The 25,177-nt window shown below is 39.0% G+C and overlaps 2 protein-coding genes across 4 annotated transcripts in view; both read right to left on the minus strand.

Annotated features, from left to right (window-relative positions):
- Positions 1–10,167, minus strand: part of rusc2 (RUN and SH3 domain containing 2) — a 31,144-nt gene extending 20,977 nt beyond the window's left edge. For both annotated transcript variants that reach the window (XM_073861015.1, XM_073861014.1), the window contains exons 1-3: positions 9,861–10,167; positions 3,860–5,555; positions 3,228–3,756 (exon numbers count right to left, since the gene is read on the minus strand). In XM_073861015.1, coding sequence (XP_073717116.1) covers positions 3,228–3,756; positions 3,860–5,434 — 2,104 coding nt within the window. In that variant the 5' untranslated portion in view covers positions 5,435–5,555; positions 9,861–10,167. The remainder of the gene's footprint in view (positions 1–3,227; positions 3,757–3,859; positions 5,556–9,860) is intronic.
- A 1,319-nt stretch (positions 10,168–11,486) lies between these two features.
- The window catches only part of atp8b5a (ATPase phospholipid transporting 8B5a), a 51,593-nt gene continuing 37,902 nt past the window's right edge, over positions 11,487–25,177 (minus strand). For both annotated transcript variants that reach the window (XM_055198636.2, XM_073861016.1), the window contains 13 exons: positions 21,387–21,575; positions 21,183–21,298; positions 20,849–21,013; positions 20,612–20,723; positions 19,166–19,271; positions 18,344–18,485; positions 18,011–18,194; positions 17,621–17,844; positions 16,296–16,379; positions 13,607–13,852; positions 13,381–13,519; positions 13,176–13,306; positions 11,487–13,084 (listed from right to left, as the gene is read on the minus strand). In XM_055198636.2, coding sequence (XP_055054611.2) covers positions 12,764–13,084; positions 13,176–13,306; positions 13,381–13,519; positions 13,607–13,852; positions 16,296–16,379; positions 17,621–17,844; positions 18,011–18,194; positions 18,344–18,485; positions 19,166–19,271; positions 20,612–20,723; positions 20,849–21,013; positions 21,183–21,298; positions 21,387–21,575 — 2,159 coding nt within the window. In that variant the 3' untranslated portion in view covers positions 11,487–12,763. The remainder of the gene's footprint in view (positions 13,085–13,175; positions 13,307–13,380; positions 13,520–13,606; positions 13,853–16,295; positions 16,380–17,620; positions 17,845–18,010; positions 18,195–18,343; positions 18,486–19,165; positions 19,272–20,611; positions 20,724–20,848; positions 21,014–21,182; positions 21,299–21,386; positions 21,576–25,177) is intronic.

Genomic DNA, 25,177 nt, shown 5'->3' on the forward strand with positions numbered 1-25,177 from the left:
GAAAAAGATCACAGTGATTTGCAATTAGCAACACGACCCAACTTCCATCAATCCAGTCAGTTCTCTATAAACGAAATTCCGAAGTCACGCACTACATTTTTTGTCTCCTAAATTTTAGAAGCTGTTTCACTCAATATACAGTACGTCATCATAGGGAAAAGGCAGAATTGCTACTTTCGTTTCAGCTTTTTTGAGGAGAGGTGTGTACTATTACTTTCCAAGTGAAAACTGGGTAAAAATATCTTATACTATAATATCATGAAGGGACTTAACACATTTGGAGGGAACTTAATACCATACAAATGGCTGTGTTATTTTTCACCCATGTTGTGCAAATATTGGACAAAACACATGCTGGGTTCCAATGTTGCATTGTTGTTAAAATAACCCAGCAGTTGGGTTAAAACAATCCCTGGGGTCAATGTGTTAGCATGACAGAAGCTAAATGCAGCAGGCATTTTTCCTTCACCCGAGTGACTCTCATGTAAATTATTCGATTTTAATGGTTTACGTTTCTTCCCCGACACAGAAAACCACCACAGGTTTATCAATGCCATCAAAATATTTTTTTTGTTTTTGTTTGTTTGTTGATCACAAAGTACAAAGTAGATGAGGATTCTGTGTGTATTCAAAGCGCCACCATTATTGTTTACAATAAGCGGTATTGATTGCATTCTGCCGAAAAGGAGGACTGGCGTTTGTCACCGTTTGGAAAAAAAAGGGATTAAAGATGACAGAACACGGCGGATATCGGGTTTGTTTTAATTGACCTGATACAATAGTGATTTTGCTGTTAACTATTTTTTTTTAAATGCCGTTTATCGTGTTTTGGAACCAGACTTTTCATTTACCCAACATGGGTCAATAACCCAACTATTTTAGAGTGTAGATATTGAAAATAGTAGCCTTTTTCATTTAGTATTAAACCACCTTACAAACACCCAGCAGTTCCAGAACACCCTATTAATCACCTAGCAACCACAGAGAAAATGCTTGCCAACACAGTAACTTTTAAACAGCTGCTTAGAGTAAAATTAGAGTGAATTCCTTTGGTGGAGCACTGCATTAGCTATGCAAAGGTCATTCAATCCACAGGGAACACACATACAGATAAAAAATGTATGGATTGAATGCCCTGTAAGTCGCTTTGGAAAAAAGATCTGGCAAATGCATAAATGTATAAATGTAAATAGTTTCATTTTTCTTTATTAGATATTATTAACTAAAGCTGTGGCCGGTTGCATAAACATAGCAATGAAGTAGATAAGACTGCATCTTAAGAATGAATATGATTAACTAGTAATTAGTTAGGGGCTGATCACTCTTATTATTTGGATTTAAATTAGACCAATCTACCTTTATATGTAACATACTTAAAACAGTTATGATCAGTCTTGAAGAAAAAAAATTATTACTAACTTAAAAACTTTAAAAGTTTGTTGTAACCAGCCGGTTGCATAAAGCGCAATGTTAATGTGAGTCGTTAATCACTGAAAATAAATTATGTTTGTAAAAATTGGTCTGAAAAGAACGCTAAAGTAGATAAATTCACAAATAAATATAATCACGAAAACCTACATTCATGTTACAAATCAAAGAAGTCCCAAAATCACTTGCCCCGAGTTTGTTTTTATATGTGTATGAGAACAAATGCGCAAGGTCGAACACACAGCCTTGTGAAGTATAGTTTATTTAAAACGTACATACACAGATAGGGCTGCAACTAACGACTATTAGAATAGTCGACTCGTCACCGACTATTGAAACGTTTAGTCGACTAATCAAATAATTATTACATTTTTCTAAAATTATTACATTTTTCTTAATTCTGTGGAAAATGATAGTAAACACAAGAAAGACTTCAATGAATTTTTTTTACATTCAATAAAAACAAGTTTTACATTTTTAATAATTGCAGCTACTATGATTTTACCAAAACGAAGTTATGTATTTCAGCTATTTTAATATATATAAAAATATATGCTGTATTTTTTAAGTTATGAAGGTTTAAATCAAAACAAACCAACTGCTGTTGAATTGATATTAATTTTAAAGCTCAACCAAAAAGCAAGATTTCTGAAATGTATATATACACTCAGTGAGGGCATTCACTTGTTGTGGGGTGCACGTCTGCTTCTTTTGCAGAAAGGGGTCCATGGTGTCTCTCTTCTTCAGACTGCATTCATTTAATTTAAAATCCTTTTGTCAGGCACAGTCAGGCATAACGTTAAATCCTTTATTTATTTTTATTAAAGGAAAAATATGCTTATAAATTGTACAATGTACATCCAAAACAAAACGTATTGGCTTCCATGTTATTTAAATCTTACAGAGGCGAGTCAAACTCTGTTTCATTCAACTGTCCAACGTGCTTTCTCTTTAAATGTTCATGCATCACCGAGGTGCTGCTGTGATATGCAAAGACTGCTTTGCAAACCATGCAGGTAATCTTTTTATTTGCCGTATCCAGGCTAAAATGCTCCCAAAATTCAGATGTTTTGGTAAGCGCAGCTGCTGAGTTGGATGCGCCATTTCAGATTGTAATGAAGAGAGATGCCTCACTCGGCCGGAAAAAAACATGTCTGGCGACAACTTCGACAATGAAATTTATTGTCGACTATTTCTATTATCGATTTTTGTCGACATCGTCGACGAATCGTTGCAGCCCTATACACAGACATTCGATGCATGCGCATTGTACAATGTACACAGGGTTTCAAAAATCCTAGTCTAGTCTAATGACGAAAAATGTGTCATGCAAAAACTGAACTATACTACTAGCTTAAGATTGGAGGTCACTACTTCTTACAACAACAGGCTGCAATAGCAGGATTTATAAAAAGACAAAGAAAATATAGCAACATAGCATACTGTCAATGAATCAACAACAGTTTCCTCACACCTCGCTCTTATTTTAAGTATCCACCAAGCAACTGGCATTTACAGTTCAAGCCAGCTCATTTACAATTCAGTCAGTCCCCAAAAGTAAAAAAAAAACATATGTGACTCTGTCTGTGAAATCCAAGCTAAAGTCTCTTAATCTTCTTATGAGATTATATGCACCATAGTTTGATTTCACATTGATTTCTATCTTTAAGATTGCCTTACTCATTATGTATAATGAATTTTATGTATAAAACAGTAAATCACCAAAACTTACTTTAACTTGGTTTTCAGCTGATTTGTGACCATGTCAAAACAATATGCTGGACAAAACTTCCCCTTACCTTCTGCTTTGGTTCGAGCCTGATTTCCCGCTCCCCCTGGTGACTCTCGTAGTGGTGTGCTCCGTGATCTGTGTGGGGAGGGCATGTCACAGCTCCCCTGGCTGTGGCATCGGGTGAGCGGTGGCAGACTGTGGCACTGGCCCTGTTGAAGGTCTTCCAGGATGGGCGAAAACTCTCCAGAAGAGTGGGAGTGCATGGACGTAGCCTCCAAGCCGCCCTTCTGTGATGGTGAACCTCCGGTTTTTCTCTTATTCCTCGCTATTTCTGCAAAAGAAGTGACACGTGGTGGAGGCGGTGGGCTCGGGGCCGCGCTCTCACTGAGCCGGACAGGACAGCTGAGCATCCGCTCCAGCGATCCTAATCGAGAAGAAGGAGTCTTGTCTAGGTTCCGGTCGTAGCTGCGGGAACGAGGGCGACCACTCCCGGAGGAAGCAACTGAATTGCAGAGCGTTATAGGTGGGGAGATGTTGATGTACACCTGCCCTTCAATTACGTTCTCATGAGTAGAGTCGCCCATCTTCTCCTCATTCTGATAAATAAAAAGAGGAAGGGGAAGAAAAGAGCAAGAAAGTGTAAGAGATTGCTAACAAGCATTGCATCAACATAAAAAAAAACTATAGCAATTACTATACCAGCTCTGAGTCTTCTTCATCATCATCCTCTTTCATTTGTTGGAATAGATAGTATTCAGTTGGTTGAGTCGGACTTCCTTTACTGTGCTCATCTGAGCAGCTTGTCACCGACGAACCCACTGGACTCGGAGAGGACTGAGATGAAATATCACACGTCACAAGCTTATAATAATTTTGGGTTGCTACAACCAAGCGTGCCTGGCTTTGAAAACAAGACGTGAGGTCATTGGCGGAGGTCTCGTCAGAGGAAAGGCCCTCGCTTCCAAGGTGGTTGTGGTACGAGTTACAGTTTGCATCTACTTCCATAGTGGCACCTTGCAGTTGCGAGGGGCACACAGAAGAAGAGTTTGCATGTTCTTGAGTGCCTGAAGGATGCTGAGGAGGTTCTGATGGGGAGGTTTGTAAGTCCAGGTAGAAAGCTCCACGCCCACTGCTACAGTCTTTCCCGCACATACCGACGGGATCAGACACAGACGAGGCACAGGATTGGTCAGCAGAACTGTTGATATTGAGTGACGGCTTCGCTGGGATTACGTTGTTCATCTTGTTATAGATCGTGCTGAAGTTAACAAGCACTCCATCTGAGCTGTTGCAGGAGGAATCACTGCCGTAGCCCTGGTGGCATTCAGAAAATAAGTCAGGGTATGGCTGCGAAAGGCCACAACATGTACAGCGCGGTGCCGTCAGACTGGAACTCACTGAGCTTCCTCTGCCGCCCTGCATTGACTGATCATAATCGTCATCATCTTCTTCACCCCATTCCTGCTCACCACAGTCCATTGAAAGGGTGGAACCGCTGCTACCATGACGTCGCTGGCTGTCTATGTTCAGTCCCTCCAAGTGAGCAGACAAATCAAAAGTCTCACCCATTGTATTGTCACTGCTGTCTGCTGCCCTGCTTCGGCCATTTACAGGACACCACTGTTCCTCAGTTGAGGCATGCAAGAGAAAAGGTTCAGTGGTAAAACCAAGGTCATGTAGGTGGAAAGGAGGCAGGTCTTCATTCACAAGCATGGCTTTTGATATTGCATGCGAATCGCCGTGCAAGTGAAAAGAAGAGTCTTCCAAATATCCATTTAGATTTTCTTCATCCTCCTCATCATCTTCATCTTCAGTGTTGAGCAGAAAAGGGTTACGCCGCGAGTTCGGCCGTGTTTTCGTTGGCAGGGCTTGAGCTTGATCTTCAGAATTACTTGATGTGAAAGAGGAAGTGTCACTCGCCATACTTCCTTCTCTCCCTCCTCTTCTTTTTTTCTCCCCTCCTCTCATCCCTCCATCCCCACAGGTGTCACTAGAGCTTAGACTGCTGCTGGACGTCTGTATAAGGCTGCTGTAAACCAGCGCCTCCCGCTGAAGAATGTCTCTCTCAGGCAAGGAGGTGGTCCGACTCAGTCCAAGGTTCTCGGGACAGCTGAAAGGATTGCCGCTCCGTTTTAACGGACTACCGTAGCACTGTCGCGAGTTCGAGACCTGGCAGTGGACCAGTGGAATGTGGTGGACAATAAGGGTCTGCCCGGATAGCTTAGGTGGGCTGTCCATCTTCTCCAGGTGTGGGTGAGGACAAAGACTGTTCATTAGTTGCAGACCGGGTTTGGTGAGGAATTTAGTTCACACGTCCAATGCCAATTCGTGGTTTTGGAGAATAGGGAACATTAAAGAGAAGGTTAAAGTGAATGTCTTGACAGAAGGAAAACATCTGCAAGAAAAGACAAGAGATAAGATGTTAATCAGATGTCAATCAAAAATATATAAAAGCTGTCACTGGGACAAAAGTACAACTTTGTACCTAAAGAGCGCATATTAGTACATACTGGGACCTCACAAGTATCTTGCCAGAGACTCAGATAAACTCCACCTTTGACCTTTACCACTCTTCTAGCCCTGACAGGCCTGCTCTGGGCCAAGGTATTCAGCGGGCCAGAAAAGCCTGGCCTTAAGCCCCAACTAAGCCACGATCATGTCTGGAAGTTAAAGTGCAAATGCGACAAGCCCTGGCAGACACTGGCACGCCCGCTTGTGGCCCGGCAGTGCAAACACGGCTGTTGATAGTTTTTAGGACCTTTTTAAAGATCAATGCATACTGTTTATTAAAATGTACAAAATGCATAAAACTTTGAATAATACAATAATACTAAAAAACAAATAATTGCAAATCTGGTTATTTCATTAAATTTTTATATAATCTGATTAATACAGATGTTATACAATATTGTACAAGTTTCGAGGATGGGATGCTGTGCTTTTCCTCCCTTTTCTTCTCAGATCTGCCAGTCTATGAAAACAGAGCTAAGGGCTGAGAGAGAGAGAGAGATGGGATTATGGGATGGGCAGCTGTTGTTGATTGACCTTTTAAGAGACGAGAGGAAATCTTGAAAGAGGAAATAGTTGCGAGACAGTGATCTAATGTTGGAGTTCTGGTTGGGCAGAGACAGACAGTAAAAGGATGTGTAGAGCATGACAATGACCTAAAATCATAAAGCAGTGGAGCACCTTACATCATCCAATAAACACTGCTCGTGTGTGTCACTCATGGGCGTCGGAACCATTATATGTGGGTGGGATTGGGATAAGACCCACCAACTTTTTTTTAGACCAATCATATTGGACCCACTCACTTTTTCTCTAATTTAGCGCATTTGTTGTTTACTTGTCAGAGCGCCATCAGTCAGATCCATTGGTCTCTTCAACATGGTGCCCACGGGCACCAGGTTGCCCGCACAGAGTCTGTGAGTTGCCCACCAAAGCACATTCTATTAATAGTCTCAATTTTCATATTTATTTATTACATATTTTTACATTAGCTTTACTTCTTTTATATATGTTATCGTTTTAAACAGATTTTTTTATTTTAGGGCAAAATGTTTCATTAAATATTTCTGAAACACACTTAATAATTCAGAGCCAAAGTTTCTTAATATTCAGAAATGTTTTAAGTAAAAACATTTTCGGAAGTTCAATTCTCTTAAGAGACAAAGTGGTGGTTTCCTGGAGAGGAATTACCTTAAGCCAGGACTAGACCTGAGTTTAATTGGGAAATATAACTAGTTTTAACAAACATACCTTACTAAAAACGTATGTGCATTTTGATGTATTTTAAGATATGTCAATGCAAGTTTGTTCCAGTTTGAACAGTTCTTACATTTATTTTGGTCTAGGACTAGTCTTATCCCTGTCCGGGAAACCACCCCAAAGAGTGGTCCTCACAAGTGTTAAATTCCCTTTTAAATCTGACACTTTAGAAGATACACTGTAATTTATTTTAAACTTGACATTAGTTTTTTTTTCTTTAAGACCGCTATTTATCACAACTCATGAGTCAGTTTAGCCTGACTTTGTCCCATAAGTCATACAATACTGAGTAATGAAGTAACATCACAACATCCTAACCTACTGCTGTATGAAACAAATCACTATGATGTAATTTTAACACCTCCATTTTTATCCTCTTCAAACACTTAAAAGTGTTAAAAAATCAAAACAGTGAAGAAGTGTCATGTTAGGTCAGAGATCAACAAAGATTATCCACAAGACAAGCAGCACTGACGTCAAACATAGCACAATCTTTTTGCACTGAAGCCATACGGGAATGTGATTTGTGAGATATGGCAAAGAAAACAGAAAGAGCACATGAACGAAGAGTGTTTTCGGTGAACTATTCCACAATGACAGTATAGAAAGGAAGGTTAAGGAAGCAGGAAAAGCTCTCTTTGTCTCTCTTTTGTTTTAGTGTTATATAACTAAGGGATCGTGGCAGACACTATAGTTCAGTGCCCTGGATGTTTAGCTATGAGTTCAGCTACACTTTGTCTTTACAGTTTTGTATCTTTGATTTAATACTTTAGCAAGATAAAGTTTAATATGCTATTTGTTAAAATTACTGACACTTCTAACAATAACAAAAAAAAACTTACAAGAGAGAACATACTTGAAGATTTGCATTACACTGTAGTGCAATTTCATTACAAGAAACTAAAGAACAAAAGTTTGCGCTATACTAAAACTCAAAATAGAAAAGGTGCTTATAAGGCATCTGCCTGCAAAACAAAAATATTAGGAAATTATGGGTAAACTAAATAGTCTTATAATGTGGGCAGTTGTGGCCTAATGGCTAGAGAGTAATGCTTGTAACCCAAAGGTCACCAGTTCGTATCTTATAGCCAGCAGGTTGCCACTAAGCAAGGCCTTAAAGCAAGGCATGTTTCCCCCAATTGCTCCCTGGGCACTGCCCACAGCTCCGCGTGTGTGTATTTATGACTTGTGTTCATTACTCACTGGGATGGGTTAAAAGCAGAGGTCACATTTCTAGCATGGGCTGCCATACTTGACAATCTCGTCACTTTTAATAATACAACTATATGCCTTCATACTTATGATATTCTAGTGACTTTCAAGAAATGGTATAAACAAATAAAGGTTGCTTCTTACACTTCCATGTATGTACAAATCTTATTAAAAATGAAGGTACACATCAAGTTTATGTTCAGCAAAACGGTGATCTGACCACAGACAACAAAAGTCTAGACACCACTATGGTCTATCAATATTTATGATAGCCCTTATGTATAGCGTCCATAGTACACCTGTTGTATGCATAATGAGACCATAACCATAGGGATACAGCTATGGATTATATAAAATCACATCTGCATTTTTAAATTTTAGGTGCTTTACAATGCAATTTTTGGCTAATTGGTTCCTTTACATCCAAAAAAACTTTCAGATTATTAAAAGGTAAGAAACAAACGGCTCTTTGAGGAACCAAAATGGTTCTTCTGTTGTCGCCTTTATATGTGTATCAACAAACCCTGGCATGTGTTATGAAACAGTAGCACATTCACAAACCACTACACTCCCTAAAAATAAAGGTTCTAAAAGATTATATTGTTCTATAAAGAACCTTTAATATATACACTGTTAAAAGTAAAGGTTCCTAAACAGTTTATTGCAACGATGCCACAAAAGAAACATTTTTGGCTCTCCAAAGAACCCTTTAAATCCAAAGTCTTTCAAATAACTAGTAATTTCTTGCCTTTTAGTACATAAGGCTATATAGTTAAGAACAATTCATGCAACATAAATACATAACAAATATGACATCTTGAACACAAGATTCCTTTGTTAAATGAACTCTGAGGAATTCAGCCTGTCACTTATGTAACGGCTAAAACGCGGTATATTCTCCATAGCGTAACCTTATAAATAAGCGCAACAAAATAACATTGACACAAACTGTCAAATGATTGCGGATAACAAACCTGCACCTGTAATCCTTTAACGGGTCGTTTAATCCCTCGCTGTCGATTTGTATTCTTTCTTAACACACTGTATACAGTATCATGAAGCTTTATTTAGATGATGATGATGATGGTGTGACTGGCGTATATTCACAAACCGTTGCTGCGCAAACACAAGGCCCAACTCGCCCACAGTCGATCAATCGCAATGGCATATTTGACATAACACACCTTTGTGTTTATCTTGACATTTTATTACTCGTGTGAGCATCATTGTATGCAATAGACCAACATTATAAAGCCTTAGATTTAACAAATAAACAACGTCAAATCTGCATCAAAACATCAATCGTTCACATTCCGCAAGCGCAACGGTCTGTTGTTCCCAAACACAATTACGATTATTTTACAGTCATGATTCTGGTCAGACATTATTATCAACGTAAATATGACGATAAAATCAACTAGACTGTCTGTCAACGACGATACGATTTATGGTCGCGAAATATAAGAGCGGAGATAACTGTGCACGTTCCTATAATTAAACGGCAATTGTTTATAACGTGTTATTCGTAGATTGTGTTGTATAAAAGACATCATTGTTAATGTTAAAACACTCCGTTTTATATAAAAACATCAGAATCTGAATCAACAATCAGGTGAGATCAGCGTTTTCACATCAACGCCTCGGATCAGTTCACCAACGCACCGACTTTTTACCACAAAATTACCACACAAAAATTATCAAACGATACTCTTATACTCACGTTGACGATAAATGGCATTTCTTCGTTTTCCATTGAGACCACAATATCACGGTAAACGATCGCCACGTTTCAGTTGATTTCTCTGGTCAAATGACACGGCGCAACGGACGACGCAGGGTCCACGCGAGCGACGCGACGTCGGGATGAAGAGCGTCCTCACGCATCTCTGTGCTGCGATGCGGGCTCGCTTCTGTTTTGCAGGGGTTCTTCAGTATGTTTTCTTATGCTGACTTTAGCATCTTTGATTTTGGATCACATATCACGTCTGTGTGTGAATCCGGCTGGTTTGTGATGTGGGTTCACAGTGTGGGTGTGGTGTTGTGGTGGTCCCTGCAGGGCAGCTCTTTGTTCATTTATGGGAGTCAAACAGTGGGCCTACAGTACTTTCAGGTCATTGTTCCCACTGTGAATGCCGGTTTATTTTTTTAAGGGACTGAACGTTGTAATGTATTTGTAAATGGTCTAGGGCTCATATTGGGACCCATCTAAATTCACACCCCAGGCTTAAAAAGTCTACAATGGGGCAAAAATAGACATTCAAACCTCTTTTTCCAAGCAGTAATGCCATTACTTTAAATCGGGGCCCACAGGGGGGCCTCAGCAGATTTCCAAGGGGGCCTCAAGATGACTTAAAAATGGGACAAAACAAGCATTAAAATAGATGTTTCTTATTTTTTGTACATTTTAGTAGCGAATTAAAATAGCAAAAATCAAGATGTTTCTTATTTTTTTGGCCATTTTAGTAACGAATATACATCTCTCTAGTCATTCCAAGCTGTAGTTAATTTTATTTGGAAAAAAATGAGTGAGTGGGGGGCCTTCAAATATTGTTGTGGGCAACTAGGGGACCATGAAGTGAAAAAGGTTAGGAACCACTGCTTTAGATGACCAAACATTAAAATCATATCACACCCTCAGATAACCATAGATCAGTGGTTCTCAAACTTTTTCGGCATCCCCCTCCCTTTTGTATGGTGGTCCCTATTTCTGCCCTTTGTGCCCCTCCCCCCAAAGAAAATGTATGACATAAAAATAAAAAATTTTGAATTATACTAAACTTATAAAAATATACAATGTAGTGCTGCTGGTTAGTAGCCTTATTTTTCTGAGGTTCAATTAATCAGAATTAATAATAAATTATTGTATTTTATAAAAAATCATAAAACTGGGGCCCCCCTGGCATCATCTCAGGGCCCCCAGTTTGAGAACCACTGCCATAGATAGCCATTGTTTCTTACCTAACCAATTGTCTTACTATCATTTAGTTTACAGTCAGTTATCCATTGTCAGATCCTAGCAGAGTAACTACTAGGTGCAGTTTAACTTTACAGTAGTGGCCAAAAGTGATGTTAAAATGTTTTTTTGTAAAATATTTATCAGAAAAGTGTTTTGTAATAACTCCCATATTATATATAAACTGTATTAACCACATTTTTGTTTTAACTGAAACAATGTGAACCTATAAAACCAATGGCTAACTTTATAAATGCCAGTTTTTATATCCATCCACCTGCTCTTTAAGTTCTGAAAAAAGTGTGCAGTAACAAGTATGCATATACAAGAAAAACATTATGATATATATATTATAATGATATATTGTTGTGTTTAACTAAAAAGACTCTATCCTTAATTTTTTAAACAAAAATTTTATTTGTACAAAATGGTTTTTGCTTTGGCTTGCATAGTAAAATTATTTAAAAAAAATCATATATATGAATATACAGTACAGAGAAAGTCTGGATTTGTATTGCAATAAAAACATAATTACATATTTCCAAACCTTATGAAAATGTAATACAATCCTTAATTATAACATTTTCTCAGGGCACTTACAGTATGGGTATAGAAATAATACTCTATATTCAAGTTCAACATATCCTAAATTTTTTTGGAAATTAAAGAGTTTGATTTGCTATGTAAACATACTCCGTACAAAAAGGCCATTCACCATAGCTAAGCTGCAAAACTTTGTGATGTCAAAGAGGTCTTAATAGTGCAGTAGCAAAAACAGTCTGTTCATTTTTAACAGTCACATATAGGTTAAGAAACTAAATTGAGTGGATTTTGGTTCAAGAAACTGATTACTTTGATTAAATTATGAAAATACATATGGTAGGGATGCACAATACAAAATATCTGCGCTGATACAAATATTCCATCATTTTGAAATAAGGGCGCAAGTAAATATTGTTACATGTGAGTATCATGATATTTGTTATATTTGAATATTGTACCGATTCTCAAAAAATTAAAAAAAATAAAAATACACGTCTCGATTTACAGTATATGTATCGAAACAAATTGTATCACAACAATATGTATCATATTGCGAGATTCTTACCAATACACAGCCCTAAATTGAATGACATGTACCAATACTGCTAGTTTTGCTTTTTACTCATTGTTTAAAATTATTATGTGGTGAAATCCAAAAACTGCAGAGTGTACAAAGTTTAATTCTGTTGTTATTGTCACCCAATTAAAAAAAATTACAAAGCATGAGTATCCCTAATAAGCCATCTTTTTTTTTTTGAATAAATGAAATGATGTTTAAAATAAAATCAGGACTCTTGTTATAGAGCATTCATGCCTTTCTCTATTTTAACATCCTCTCTGACATCATTATGCCTTTTTTTTAAGTCCCTTATGTCTGCTGCCCTCATGGTACTCAACATGAGTACTTCCAGACGTCGTCTTTGCTATAAACCACATTTGCATTGAGCTTATAATAGGGACTAACAGATAGAAGTGTCTATGCACTGGCCCTGGTTTCGTAAATTTGCATATAAAGTCCATTGTTCTTAGTGTGCGTATATATTTATATACATTTTAACATTGTCCCCATGAGTTCAAGTGGTTTGGTGGTTCTGGATCTGGCTTAAAAGTTCCCCGCAAATCCAGCCTCAGAAAGAAGAGTCTTTAACCGCCCGGAACACCTGCAGTGATGTGGGTTCCACTTTTTGTTTTGGGTTCTGTTCTCGCCCGGCCGGACTGTACCCTGCAGATCGACCCGTGGGCTTGAACCCAGGAGAACGTCCCGTGGGAGTGAATCCTGTAGAACGTACAGGCGCGGAGCGGCGCAGAAATCTGCGAGAGGTAACCAGGGCGCCGTAACCTTGGGCGTGTGAAAAGGCGTAACCGGACCGACGCGTGCTCCTGCGGACGAGCTTAGTGCGGCGCGGACGGGGTGCAGGTCCCTTTAATTGATGAACCTTATACCTCACCTGTAGGTAAACAACCAATACATTTATTATCAGTTTATATTAGCATATATACATGAATACTATGGTAAATAGATATTACTCTATACTATACCTTGTCATTCATAGTAGGAGAGATCTGATTGCACAGGAAGCGATAAGCAAGCACGGGCAAAACGCACAATGTGGCTGTCAATGCGACAGTCAACCAAACATTGGATTGATTAAGACAATTGCGGGCAGTTCCTGTAAAAAAAAAAAAAAGGGTTAATATCACTTTATTTCTCACAGTCACACTTGCCAATGATGCTAGTCCTCACCTACGAATGCAAAAGATGGTGGATGTAACCGGAAAAGTCCATCGGTATACATGGAGAAGGTCATTATGAAAAACATTCCCAAACTTCCCCAGACAAAGAGATGGTTAACAACAGTCCAGTACGAAAGGTCCAGGCTCAGCTAGGAGAGACGTTTGAAGAGAAATGAGGTAAAAAAGGAGCCGCCCAATCGAAACACAGTAATAATTTGGTAACAATTTCAACTGACCTGCACACACACGGTGACGGTGAGGCATGTCTGAGTTATCAGTGCGAATGACTGATAATCTCCACCTTCCCTTCCGTCATTTCTCGCTGTGTTGTACATGGCGGCGTAGGGCACGAAAAACAGAACTAAAGAGCTGTAACAGCTGTGAAGCGCGCACATTATGAAAGCACGCTTACTGAAGAACATACTCAATTGGCCCGGTACATACAGCTGAGGAAACTCAAGACTCCAATCCGCATTCACATCCTGAGAGAACATAAACACAAATCGATAGGAAGTGACACACACAGTATGGTGGCAGTTTAATACATACTAAATTATTACCTTATATCATACATTGTTACATGACTTAAAGGTGCATTATGTAACTTTTAGAAGGATCTCTTGTCATAAATGCAATATAATATACATAACTATATTAGTGTATAAAGACCTTACAAATTAAACTGTATTATTTTTATTACCTTAAGAGGCTACACCGCGGGCCGCCTTATATGGAAGTCACCATTTTGTGCCACCATTTTGTTTCTACAGTAGCCCTAAATGGACAAACTGCTATTTGTCACATAGACAGTAAAAGAAATGGACACAGCGACCCCGTTGGATTCAACGGAGACAAGTGAAGCCAATTAGAAGCTCACACTTCCGGGGGGTCGAGCGTACTGCGCAGACTCAAACTGAGCTTGGTCACGTGAGCAACCTGTCTGACAATTGTAAGTCTTCTAATAGCTGTCCCAAGAGAAATCTGAATCACCCACCGAATCTTACAGAAACGGCGAGCGTGAACAGGAGTACATTTTGTATTAAGTATATTTAGTATTCTGATTAATTACTTTGTCATTTTGCATAGCATTTATTTATTTTAAAGTTTAACGCCAGTACGCCATATTCTACATGCGCTTCTCCTCCTGTCCATACGGTAATTTCTCAATCGTGCGACAGAGAGTCGCGTGGTTATGACGCAATCGTTAGCATAGTTTTACTAAAACTGCTTTTACTGGGCCATAACGTAAGATAAAAGGTAATGGAGCCTTTTATACATTTTCGTGTTTCTTTAGAAATAATTGATGCACAAATTGAGTCTTTAAACGCCTCAGATGTAAAGTTATTCACTGTCAAAGTGACGCCAAAATGAATGGGAGTCAATGGAATGCTAAGAGCAGGTGGGGGTCCGCTAGCTAATGGCGGTGCCTAGGGCGGCTTCAAGAAAACATGAAACCCTGCCCCCCTGTTGTCTCAGATGATGACATGTTTGTCCTGTGGAGGCTACCGTAGCTTGACTATGCGTTTTGAAAGGGCCGTGACCTGTGGACTGAGCTGTTAATTGCAATTTGCAATCTCACCACTAGATGCCGCTAAACTTTACACAGTGCACCTTTAAAGGATTAGTCAATTTTCTAAAAAAAAAACTCAGATAATCTACTCACTCCCATGTCATCCAAAATGCTGATGTCCTCCTCGTTCAGTAGAGAAGAAACCATGCTTCTTGAGGAAAACATTCCAAGATCTTTCTCATTTTAATGGACCCCAACACTCAACAGCTTCAATGCAGTTCAAAATTGCAGCCCCAAAGGACTCCAAACGATCTCAAACAAGGCACAAGGGTCCCATCCAGCGAAGCGACTATCACCTCTGGCAAGAAAAACAAAAAATATGCACTTTTAAACCACAACTCCTCGTCCTCCTCCGGTCCCGTGATGCGCCAACGCAACCCCACACAACACGTCATCACGTCAAGAGGTCACGGATGACCAATGCGAAACTACGCCCCAGTGTTTACAAGTGTGGAGAAAGAGGACCGTTCAAACGTTGTTATGTCAAATGATACTAATTAATGTCTTTGTATCAGTTTATTGTTTAAAATGGTCCGCAAATGTGCGTTTCATATATGTAACATGTGACCTTTCCACGGCATTACGCAATTACGTGGAGTTCCGCTGGCGGGTCACAGGACCGGAGGAAGACAATAAGTTGTGGTTTAAAAGTGCATATTTTTTATTATTCTACACTGGGGCGTAGTTTCACATACGTCATCCGTGACCTCCCGACGCGATGACGCACCACGCGAGGTCACACCGGCGCGCACACGACCGGAGGAAGACAATAAGTTGTGGTTTAAAAGTGCATATCCTCCATTATTCTAGCCAAAAATGACAATCGCCTCGCTAGACAAGACCCCTATGCCCTGCTGAGATCGTCCAGAGTCCCCCGAAACTGCAATTCCAAACCGCATCAAAACTGTTAAGTGTTGGGGTCCATTAAAGTCCATTAAATTGAAAAAAATTCTGGAATGTTTCCCTCAAAAAACATAATTTCCTCTCGACCGAACAAAGAAAGACATCAACATCCTGAATGACATGGTGGTGAGCAAACCATCTGGATTTTTTTTTAAGAAAATCGACTAAACCACATGGGGGCGGTTTCCCGGACAGAGATTAGACAAGTTTTAGACTAAAATAAATGTTAAAATAAAACTGTCCAAACTCAAAAAACTTGCACTGACATATCTTGAAATACATCTGTGCCCTTTGTTTTGCCCCAAAATGCACACAAGTAATGTTTTTAGTAAAGCATGTTTGTTAAAACTAGTTATATATCGTAATTAATCTAAGGCCTAGTCCTGGTTTAAGCTAATCCCTGTCCGCGAAACCACCCCCATATGACTTAAATGAGAACAAACATATTGTACCTGGTCAAACAGACTCATTCCCAGAACAGGCAGGGCGGTGTAAACTAAGTTATATAAAGTGATGAAGCCTTCATCATATACTGTCTGCAAAGAGAAGTAAAGTAGAAATAAACAATATTCTATTAATATATGAACTTTGCACAATGTTCACATTAGCACATACAATCAATGCTAAAAACAAAAGGCTAACAGTACACTATTTTGTCAACACATTATGAGCCTGTCAACTGCTTTTAAAGGCGCAACATGCTATTTTCACCACTAGAGGTCGCTAAACAACAACAGCTGCAGCTTGATGATGCTGTTATAGAGCGTTGGACGATGGGAGTTTTCACCTTTAAAGGGATAGTTCACCCCGAAAATTTAAATTACCCCTCACCTTCAAGCCACCCTCGATGTATACGATTATCTTTTTCAGACAAACACAATCGGAGATATATTAGAAAATGTTCTGGCTGTTCCAAGCTTTATAATGGGAGCTTCTGATTTGAAGCCCAAAAAAGTCCATCCATCATTCACAGAAGTAATCCACATGGGTCCAGTGGGTTAATAAGGGCAATTGATGCGATTTTGTAACCAAAATATTAATATTTAAAACTTTACAAACTAAAACAACTGACACGCATTCACGAGAGAGCATATGCCAAATCATGCTTAACAAATCATGTTAATGGATGATGTATTGAAATAAAGTTTATAATGGCTACACTTATAATGCTAGATGTTACTACTTTCGCATACTTCCACATACGAATGACTACTTCCGCATGCACCACTACAGAAATTAATCGGAGTACGACATCAAACTATCGTGAGAGTACTGCTTTCAAATCGCTCATTTGATGACATACAGTGTTGCTAAGTTTGTGGTTTTCCCGCAGAAATTGACTACTTTAATACTGTTGCCATGGGCTGTTTTTCGCAAGGGTGGGTTAAAGGGCCCCAATGATGTGAAATTTAGCCCGGGTAAGTTTAGCAGATAAACCCTGCCAAAAACGCAGATGTTATCCCGGAACGCGATTTTTACACAATTGGGCTAGTATTGAGTAGCAATTGGGCAGGTTTTGCTGTGAAAACCTGGCAACCCTGCATAAAGTCAAATACATGGTTTCTATGGCAGCAAAAGCAGAAATCATGGATAACCTGGGCATGACACCATTGACAAGCGAAATTGATGATTTTCTGGATTCAAACATTTGGAATAATGTAAGCTCACATGTGAAAAAACTGTTCTAGTATTTTTGGGATATTTTAATACAAAAACCCTACATATTGTGCCTTTAAATGTATACATGTGACTCAGAAATGAGAATAACGTGGCTCACCTGAGCAGAGAAGCCGCAAAAAAATGCATACCAGAAGTGCACAAAGGTAAAGGTGAAGTTCTTATAGAAGAAGTAGCGCAAAAACTTGCACATGCGTAGGTACGACCAGCGGCCATGCACCAACAGGAGGCGCTGCAGGAAACGAAACTGAGCGAAGGAAAAATCACTGGACAGCACAGCCTGCATCCCCTCCTGACCGCTGATACCCACACCAATGTGGGCCGCTGTGAAAGATAAAGAGAAAGATTTTTAACCCAAAGAAATCTCCGCTGCATTCAAGATTTGATCATGTGCTCATATTTGATCACCTTTGCACTGCTCGACTGGTTGACCTACAGGTTTTGTTTTTACTCGATCGCGCTGTGCATCAGTAGTTTTGTAATGCTTTACCTTTAATCATGCTAACATCATTGGCCCCGTCTCCTATGGCCAGAGTGACGGCTTTCTTATATTTCTTGACAAGCTCCACGACCTGAGCTTTCTGTAAAGGAGTCACCCGACAGCAGATCACGGTCTTACACATGCCTGCCGTCCGCAAAAACTCCACCTCCATGCTGCTCTCCAGAGCAAATGCCTATATTCAATAAACACACACACACAGAGATCCCAAACAATTACATCATGACATTAAATGATTGTTTTTGGGCAGCAAACAATGAAGTCAAGTTTATATAAGGACACAAGTCAGATGGGAAAGAAAGAGAAAGAGGCTGTGTTTCTCACCAGGCTGTGTCCATTTATCACCAATCCATAATCTCCATTGGCCTGTTCATCCGGCACCACTTCAGGAGTGTTTCCCATTATAACCTCAGGATTAAGGAATTTAGCTTGTTCTGTAGCAGGACACATCTTTAGACGGGCATCCCTTTGCAAAAGAGTCACATTGTACATTAGCTATACTGTACACATTCTGTAGAAATAACAAAACAGTCTATCCTGGTTACATCACTGCGATTTGGTTCTTAAAAAAACATGCAACTTTTTGGGACTTTAGTTTATTCACTGTATCCACCAGAGTTAGATAAGTCCATACATACACTTTTATTTTAGTGCGTCCCGTAACTCTGACGCACCCATCGCTAGCCTAGCCTAGCACAAAGACTAAAAGTAAATGGCTCCAGCTAGCATACAGCTACCAATAAGTGACAAAATAACCCCAACATCTTCTTATGTTGTGATTTGTATAGTCACAGAGAGTACGAATAACAAGGTCATATGAGACACAGCCATCTTTTAATCGTTTACAAACTGGGAACTATATTCGCAGAAGGCGAAGCATTGCTACTTAGGCGAAGTGAGAATCTTAGTCTCATTATGTATACGAAAAATAATGCCTTTTTATACAACACATAAATAGGAAAATATTGGCGTTATTTTGTCACTTATGCTAGCTGGAACCATTTTACTTCCAGGTTTTGTGCTAAGCTAGGCTAGTGGTGGGTGCGTCAGACAGAGTTACGGCCCGTAAAAGTCCCAAAAGGTCGGCGCGTTCCTTTAATACGTGAAATATATTACTTTATATAATCTGTATAACAGGTAAAATACCTCAGCTCCTGTCTGACCTCCTCAGATGAGTTAGCTGAAATGATAAACACATCATTCATTTCCTCCCGCAGTAGATTACAGGAATAACCGATGTTCTCAGCGGTCTCTTGTTTGAGAAAGTCAATACAGGAAAACATTTTGTTAGAAGAGATGGGATCATTATTGTGATATTATTAAATTGTGTGCAATGTTAAATAACACAATCACTGTATATTTTAGTTAAAGGATTAGTAAATTTTCTTAAAAAAAAAAAAAATCCAGATAATTTACTCACCACCATTTCATCCAAACTGTTGATGTCTTTCTTGGTTCAGTCAAGAAGAAATTATGTTTTTTGAGAAAAACATTCCAGGATTTTTCTCATTTTAATGGACTTTAATGTACCCCAACACTTATTAGTTTTAATGCAGTTTAAAATTGCAGTTTCAAAGGACTCTAAACGATCTCAAACGTGGCATAAGGGTCTTATCTAGCGAAGCGATTGTCAAAATATCCATTTTTAAAACCACACATCTCGTCTTCCTCCTTTCGTGTGACGAGCCAGCGCGACCTCAAATAATTGCGTAATGCCGTGGAAAGGTCACGTGTTACATATATGAAACGCACATTTGCAAACCATTTTAAACAATAAAGTGACACAAAGACATTAATTTGTATCATTCGACATACAACAACGTCAGAACGGTCCTCTTTATCCACACTTGTAAACACTGGGGCGTAGTTTCGATACGTCATCTGTGACCTCTTGACGTGATCACGTATTACGTGAGGTCACAGGACCGGAGGAAGAAAAGAAGTTGTGGATTAAAAGTGCATATTTTTTATTTTTCTTGCCAAAAATGACAATCGTTTTGCTAGATAAGACCCTTATGCCTCGTTTGGGATCGTTTAGAGTCCTTTGAAACTGCGTTGAAACTGCATTAAAACTGTTAAGGATTCGGGTCCATTAAAATTAGAAAAATCCTGGAATTTTTCCGCAAAAAACAATTTCTTCTCGACTGAACAAAGAAAGACATTTTGGATGACATTGTGGTAAATAATCTGGATTTTTTTAAGAAAATGGACTAATCCTTTAAGGTTTAGTAATTTTTTCTTTAATGGCAATTAAAGGGTTATAAAAGGCACCATTCACTTTCATAGTATTATTTTTTTCCTACTATGAAAGTCAATGGTGCCCCACATCTGCTTGGTTACAAACATTCTTCAAAATCTTCCTTTGTATTTATACAGGTTTGAAACAACTTGAGGATGAGTAAATGATGACAGAATTAAAATTTTTCGGTGAACTATATACTTTATACCCAAAAGTCATTTACGTTTTTGAATACTGTAAATTTGTTCATATAAAAAAAAAGTTTCAATTACTGGTCAATTCTACGAATAAGAAAACCTACATTTAAGTAGATTTTACACTGATGGTTGAGTTGCAGTATAAAACAAAAGTACCTTGTTTGTCCCCAGTAAGCACCCAGATCTTGATTTCTGCTTTGGCCAGCTGCTCAATAGTGTGAGCGACTCCATCTTGAAGTTTATCTTCTATTGCTGTGGCCCCAATTATCTACACAAGAGAGACAACAGGCAATACTATAACGAAATATGTTGGTAACTATAAAACGATGCTTTAAATATATATTTGTTTCTAAACGTGAAATATATAAATATATGTGCTGTGATTCCGTATACCAGCATGTCTTTTTCTATCTCTTCATATAATTTGTCTAGCTTCTCCTCCCGGTCATCCAGTGCTACACTGGCCTCATGTTGGCGCTGTTTCCACTCTGAAAAATATTCTTCATCCAGATCCTTATAAGCCAAAACAAGCGTTCTCAATCCCTCCCCAGCAAATTCCTGCAGGTAAAGATAAAACAGGGAGAGATTAAAAACTAAAAGAGACTTATATGCATACAAACACAAAATTCTGCTGGCCTATATTTATAAGAATGCACAAACACAAACTTCAAGAAACAAATATTGTGTAACCTATTTGTCTCACTGGCGCCCTCTGGTGTTCACTTACATTAAGATGCTCTGTGGTAGCCTCCATTAGTTTACTGCAGGAAGGAGCCAGTCTCTCATATATAATGGTGTCTGCTCCTTTACAGTACAGAGTGAGCTTGCCCTCAGGATTACGAACTGAGAGATAAACACATATAATATAATATAAATATAAGAGGAGCCTCTTTGATCACTTAATGGGTGTCAGTCAATCGCAGATACGTACCAATCACAGACATGCGCTTGCGTACGTTGTTGAAGTCCAGAATGGCCAGCAACTCGTAGCTTCTCTGAATCCCCATCTCTTCTATTGTCACTGTCTCAGGGCTTCGAGAGCGGAACACAAAACCGAAATTACGTGCGGCGGTGACCAGAGCACCCTCATCAGGAGACTGAGCCTGATACACCAGATCACCTGCGGGGGAAAAAAAGAGTTTAAAAAAATCAGCTATCATTGATTATTCATAAAATGTAGATAGGGATCACCTATCTATATATCCCCCCACATACCAATACACCCATCCTACCTACCCATCCATCCATCCATCCATCCATCTACCTACCTACCCACCTACCTATCTACACATCTATCTACACATCTATCTACACATCTATCTATCTATCTATCTATCTATCTATCTATCTATCTATCTATCTATCTATCTATCTATCTATCTATCTATCTATCTATCTATCTATCTATCTATCTATCCCTTCTTCTCCTACCTACCTGCCTGTCCCTCTATCCATCTATCTATCTATCCATCTATCTCTCTACTCCTCCATCCATCCATCTCTCTCCACTCCTCTCTCCATACAGTATATCTCACTCTCCACCCACCCATTCATCCACCTATCCTTCCACCTATCCCTTCATCCATCTCTTAACTCCTTTATTCATCTATCCCTTTATCTCTCCATCCATCTAGCTCTCCACTCCTCTCTCCATGTATTTCTCTCTCCAGCCACCCATCCATACATCTCTCTGTCTAACCCTTCACCTATCCCTCATCCACCTCTAGCTCTTCACTCCTGTCTTCAACTATCTCTCTCTCTCCACCCATCTATCCTTCCATCTATCCCTCCATCCATTCATCTCTCCTCTCTCTCTCTCTCTCTCTCTCTCTCTCTCTCCATCTAGTTATCCACTCCTCTCTTTATCTATACCTCTCTCCAATAATCCATCCATCCATCCCTCCATCCATCTTTTCACTCCTCTCCCCATCTATCTATCTCTCTCTCTCCACCCACTCATCCATCTATCCCTTCACCTATCACTCAATCCATCCATCCATCTCTCAACTCCTCTATCGATCTCTCTATCTCTATCCTTCTATTTCTCTGTCCATCCATCCATCTAGCTCCTCTCTCCATCTATCACTCTCTCCACCCACCAATCCATCCCTCCATCTATCCCTTCACCTATCACTCCATCCATCAATCTCTCTACTTCGCTATCCACCTCTCTCTCTCTCTCTCTCTATATATATATATATATATATATATTTATACAACAGTTCTTTCTGGTTCTCGAATTTGATTGGCTAAGAGGCGTGCAATATTCTACTGATAGCGGCACAGTAACCGCTTCACCATTTTGTATCATTCCGCCACCTAGTGAATGGAGGTCCTCTAAACAGGCTCATCTCTGAATTGAAAAACTGCAGGCACACACGGACACACACAACCGCCCTGTTTTGAATCACTCTCCGTGTGTCTCATTAGTTCACTAGCTCGTGAATCAGTGTGTGAATCACAATCGGAAGTTATTATTCCGTCAAAGATCAGCGCTCTTGGATGTTACAATAAACTTAATGGGAGTAATGTCTTGTCACATCGTGTGGACGATTAACACTCAAGAGGAATAAACAATTTTCTGGAGCTATCTCTCTCCTCAGAACGCGAAAACACCGTGGAACCGCAGGTAAGCACCGCAGCTTTTAAATGTGGACATTGATCATTTATTTTATCGTGACGTGACTATTAAAACACGTTATGAGATATCGCCACTGATATATTTATAAGCAGCATGCAAAAAACATCTTTCTGACACTTATAAAAAAACTGTTTTATATAGTACTGACAAGAACAAAGTTTAATAATAATCGAGTGCTCGTTTCGCGTTAAGAGTAAATGGGAAAGCAATAGTAACATTATATAGTATAGTTTTATTAACTTTTACCTCGCGCCAAAACAATAACAACACAAAAGACACTAAATATGAATAAGAAAACAAGTAATAGTTTCATCATGACACCAAATACTGCTGATTTGATCTCATTTTTGACCATCAGGCCAACATGAGAGCCAGGGAATCCCTGTCAGAGATGTAGCCCAGAGAGGGCGGTGGTCAGCGGGGTGAGTGAACACTGACGTTAGCTCATGCTTTGGTTCTCATACGTACCGAATCTCACTAAGCAAACGTTCAAACAGGCGCTATCTTTACTAATCGACTGTAGATTTAAAGATAATACATATATGAAGAGTTTGGTTCCAAAACGCAATAAATCCATTTTGACAAATTTTGGTAAAAACGTGTTTTCTATACCAAGAAAGTGACAAGATGAAAACAACTATTTTCTGTTACAAACTTTAACACAGCATCTTTAGGTTATAAAAACATAAAAAATTCAAATCCATAAGTTGATTTTCAAAGATTTATTATAAAAACGGATAATTTTTTCCACAAAATGCAATAAATCCATGACAAGTTTTTATTCAAAATGCTATAAATCTATTGAATCAATAGCCTATATAAATGTGCATTCATCTTTGCCATGTTATATTCATTTAGTTGACTAGTTGTACACACTAATTAAAAATATAAACATTAATGTTATTAATCAAAACACTTACTTTGTCATATTAAGAACCCTGTCATTGCGGTTACTTGACGTCTTCGCTTAACGTCTTTCACAGCGATCGACTGTAAAATGTTTTTGGTCCTGCTCGATTTTCGTTGACTTTGAGTAAAATTATGTAAAGTTTTTCATAAGATCCTCTGGGGTCAATGTGTTAGCATGAGAAGCTTGATGCTGTCGGGAGAACAAGCACCCGTCTCCCGAGTGCCTCTCAGGGAAATTGTTAGATGCTGATGGCTTACGTTTCTTTCCCATCACAGAAAACCATCACAGGTTTAGCGATGCAATTAAAGTATTATTTTGTTTTGTTTGTTGATCACGTAGTACAAAGTAGATGAGGAAAACCAGGACTCCGTGTACTACGCGCGTCCGCTTGTCCATTGCTTGTTTACATTGCGTGACTGGTGGGCTGTAATATCAGAAATGGAGTTATTGCGTTCTGTAAAAAAGTGGGAGTGGCGTTTGTCGCATTTTGGGAAAAAAGGGAGAAAAGATGACAGAATAACACGGCGGATATTGGATTTTGCGTAAAATTAAGAATTTACTTTTAACTACTGACCTGATATAATACTGATTTTGGCAGTAACTCATTTTTTTCAAAAATGGCGTTTATTGCGTTTTGGAACCAAACTCTTCATATATTCTTGAATGAACTAAACTTATAACTGCACTTTGTGACCAAGAAACGGTAATATAAAGAAACGGCTTTTCCGTCCATTGAGTTGTTATGAGATTCAAAGCAGCCGAAAGTGTTACCTGTCATTCTAGCCGCCCTCAAATCCGTGGCGGAAGTAGTAGTTCTCAAACAAAGAGGCTTTTAAAAAAACTCTGTTGTTGTTTTCTAGTTTTCTTTTTTCAAACGTGTGCCGTTGAACTGTTGTATAAAAGCAATATCGCTCTCGGAGTCGTGTGATATAGCTCTATATCATCACGGCTGTGATTGCCTCGTGCCTCTGGCCTAATCACAGCCGTGATGATATAGAGCTATATCACACTCCTACTCGAGCAATATTGCTTAAATATCCATCTATTTCTCCATCCATCCCTTCAGGCCTCAACCCATCTCTCCAATAAAACTGATTTTGTAGCTGTCACACCTTTGCCCAGATATAAAATTTTAATAAATAGGAATCCCCTACTTATTTATTTTGGATTC

The sequence above is a fragment of the Misgurnus anguillicaudatus genome, chromosome 22 (genome assembly GCF_027580225.2).
Source record: "Misgurnus anguillicaudatus chromosome 22, ASM2758022v2, whole genome shotgun sequence".
Classification (NCBI taxonomy): Eukaryota; Metazoa; Chordata; class Actinopteri; order Cypriniformes; family Cobitidae; genus Misgurnus; species Misgurnus anguillicaudatus.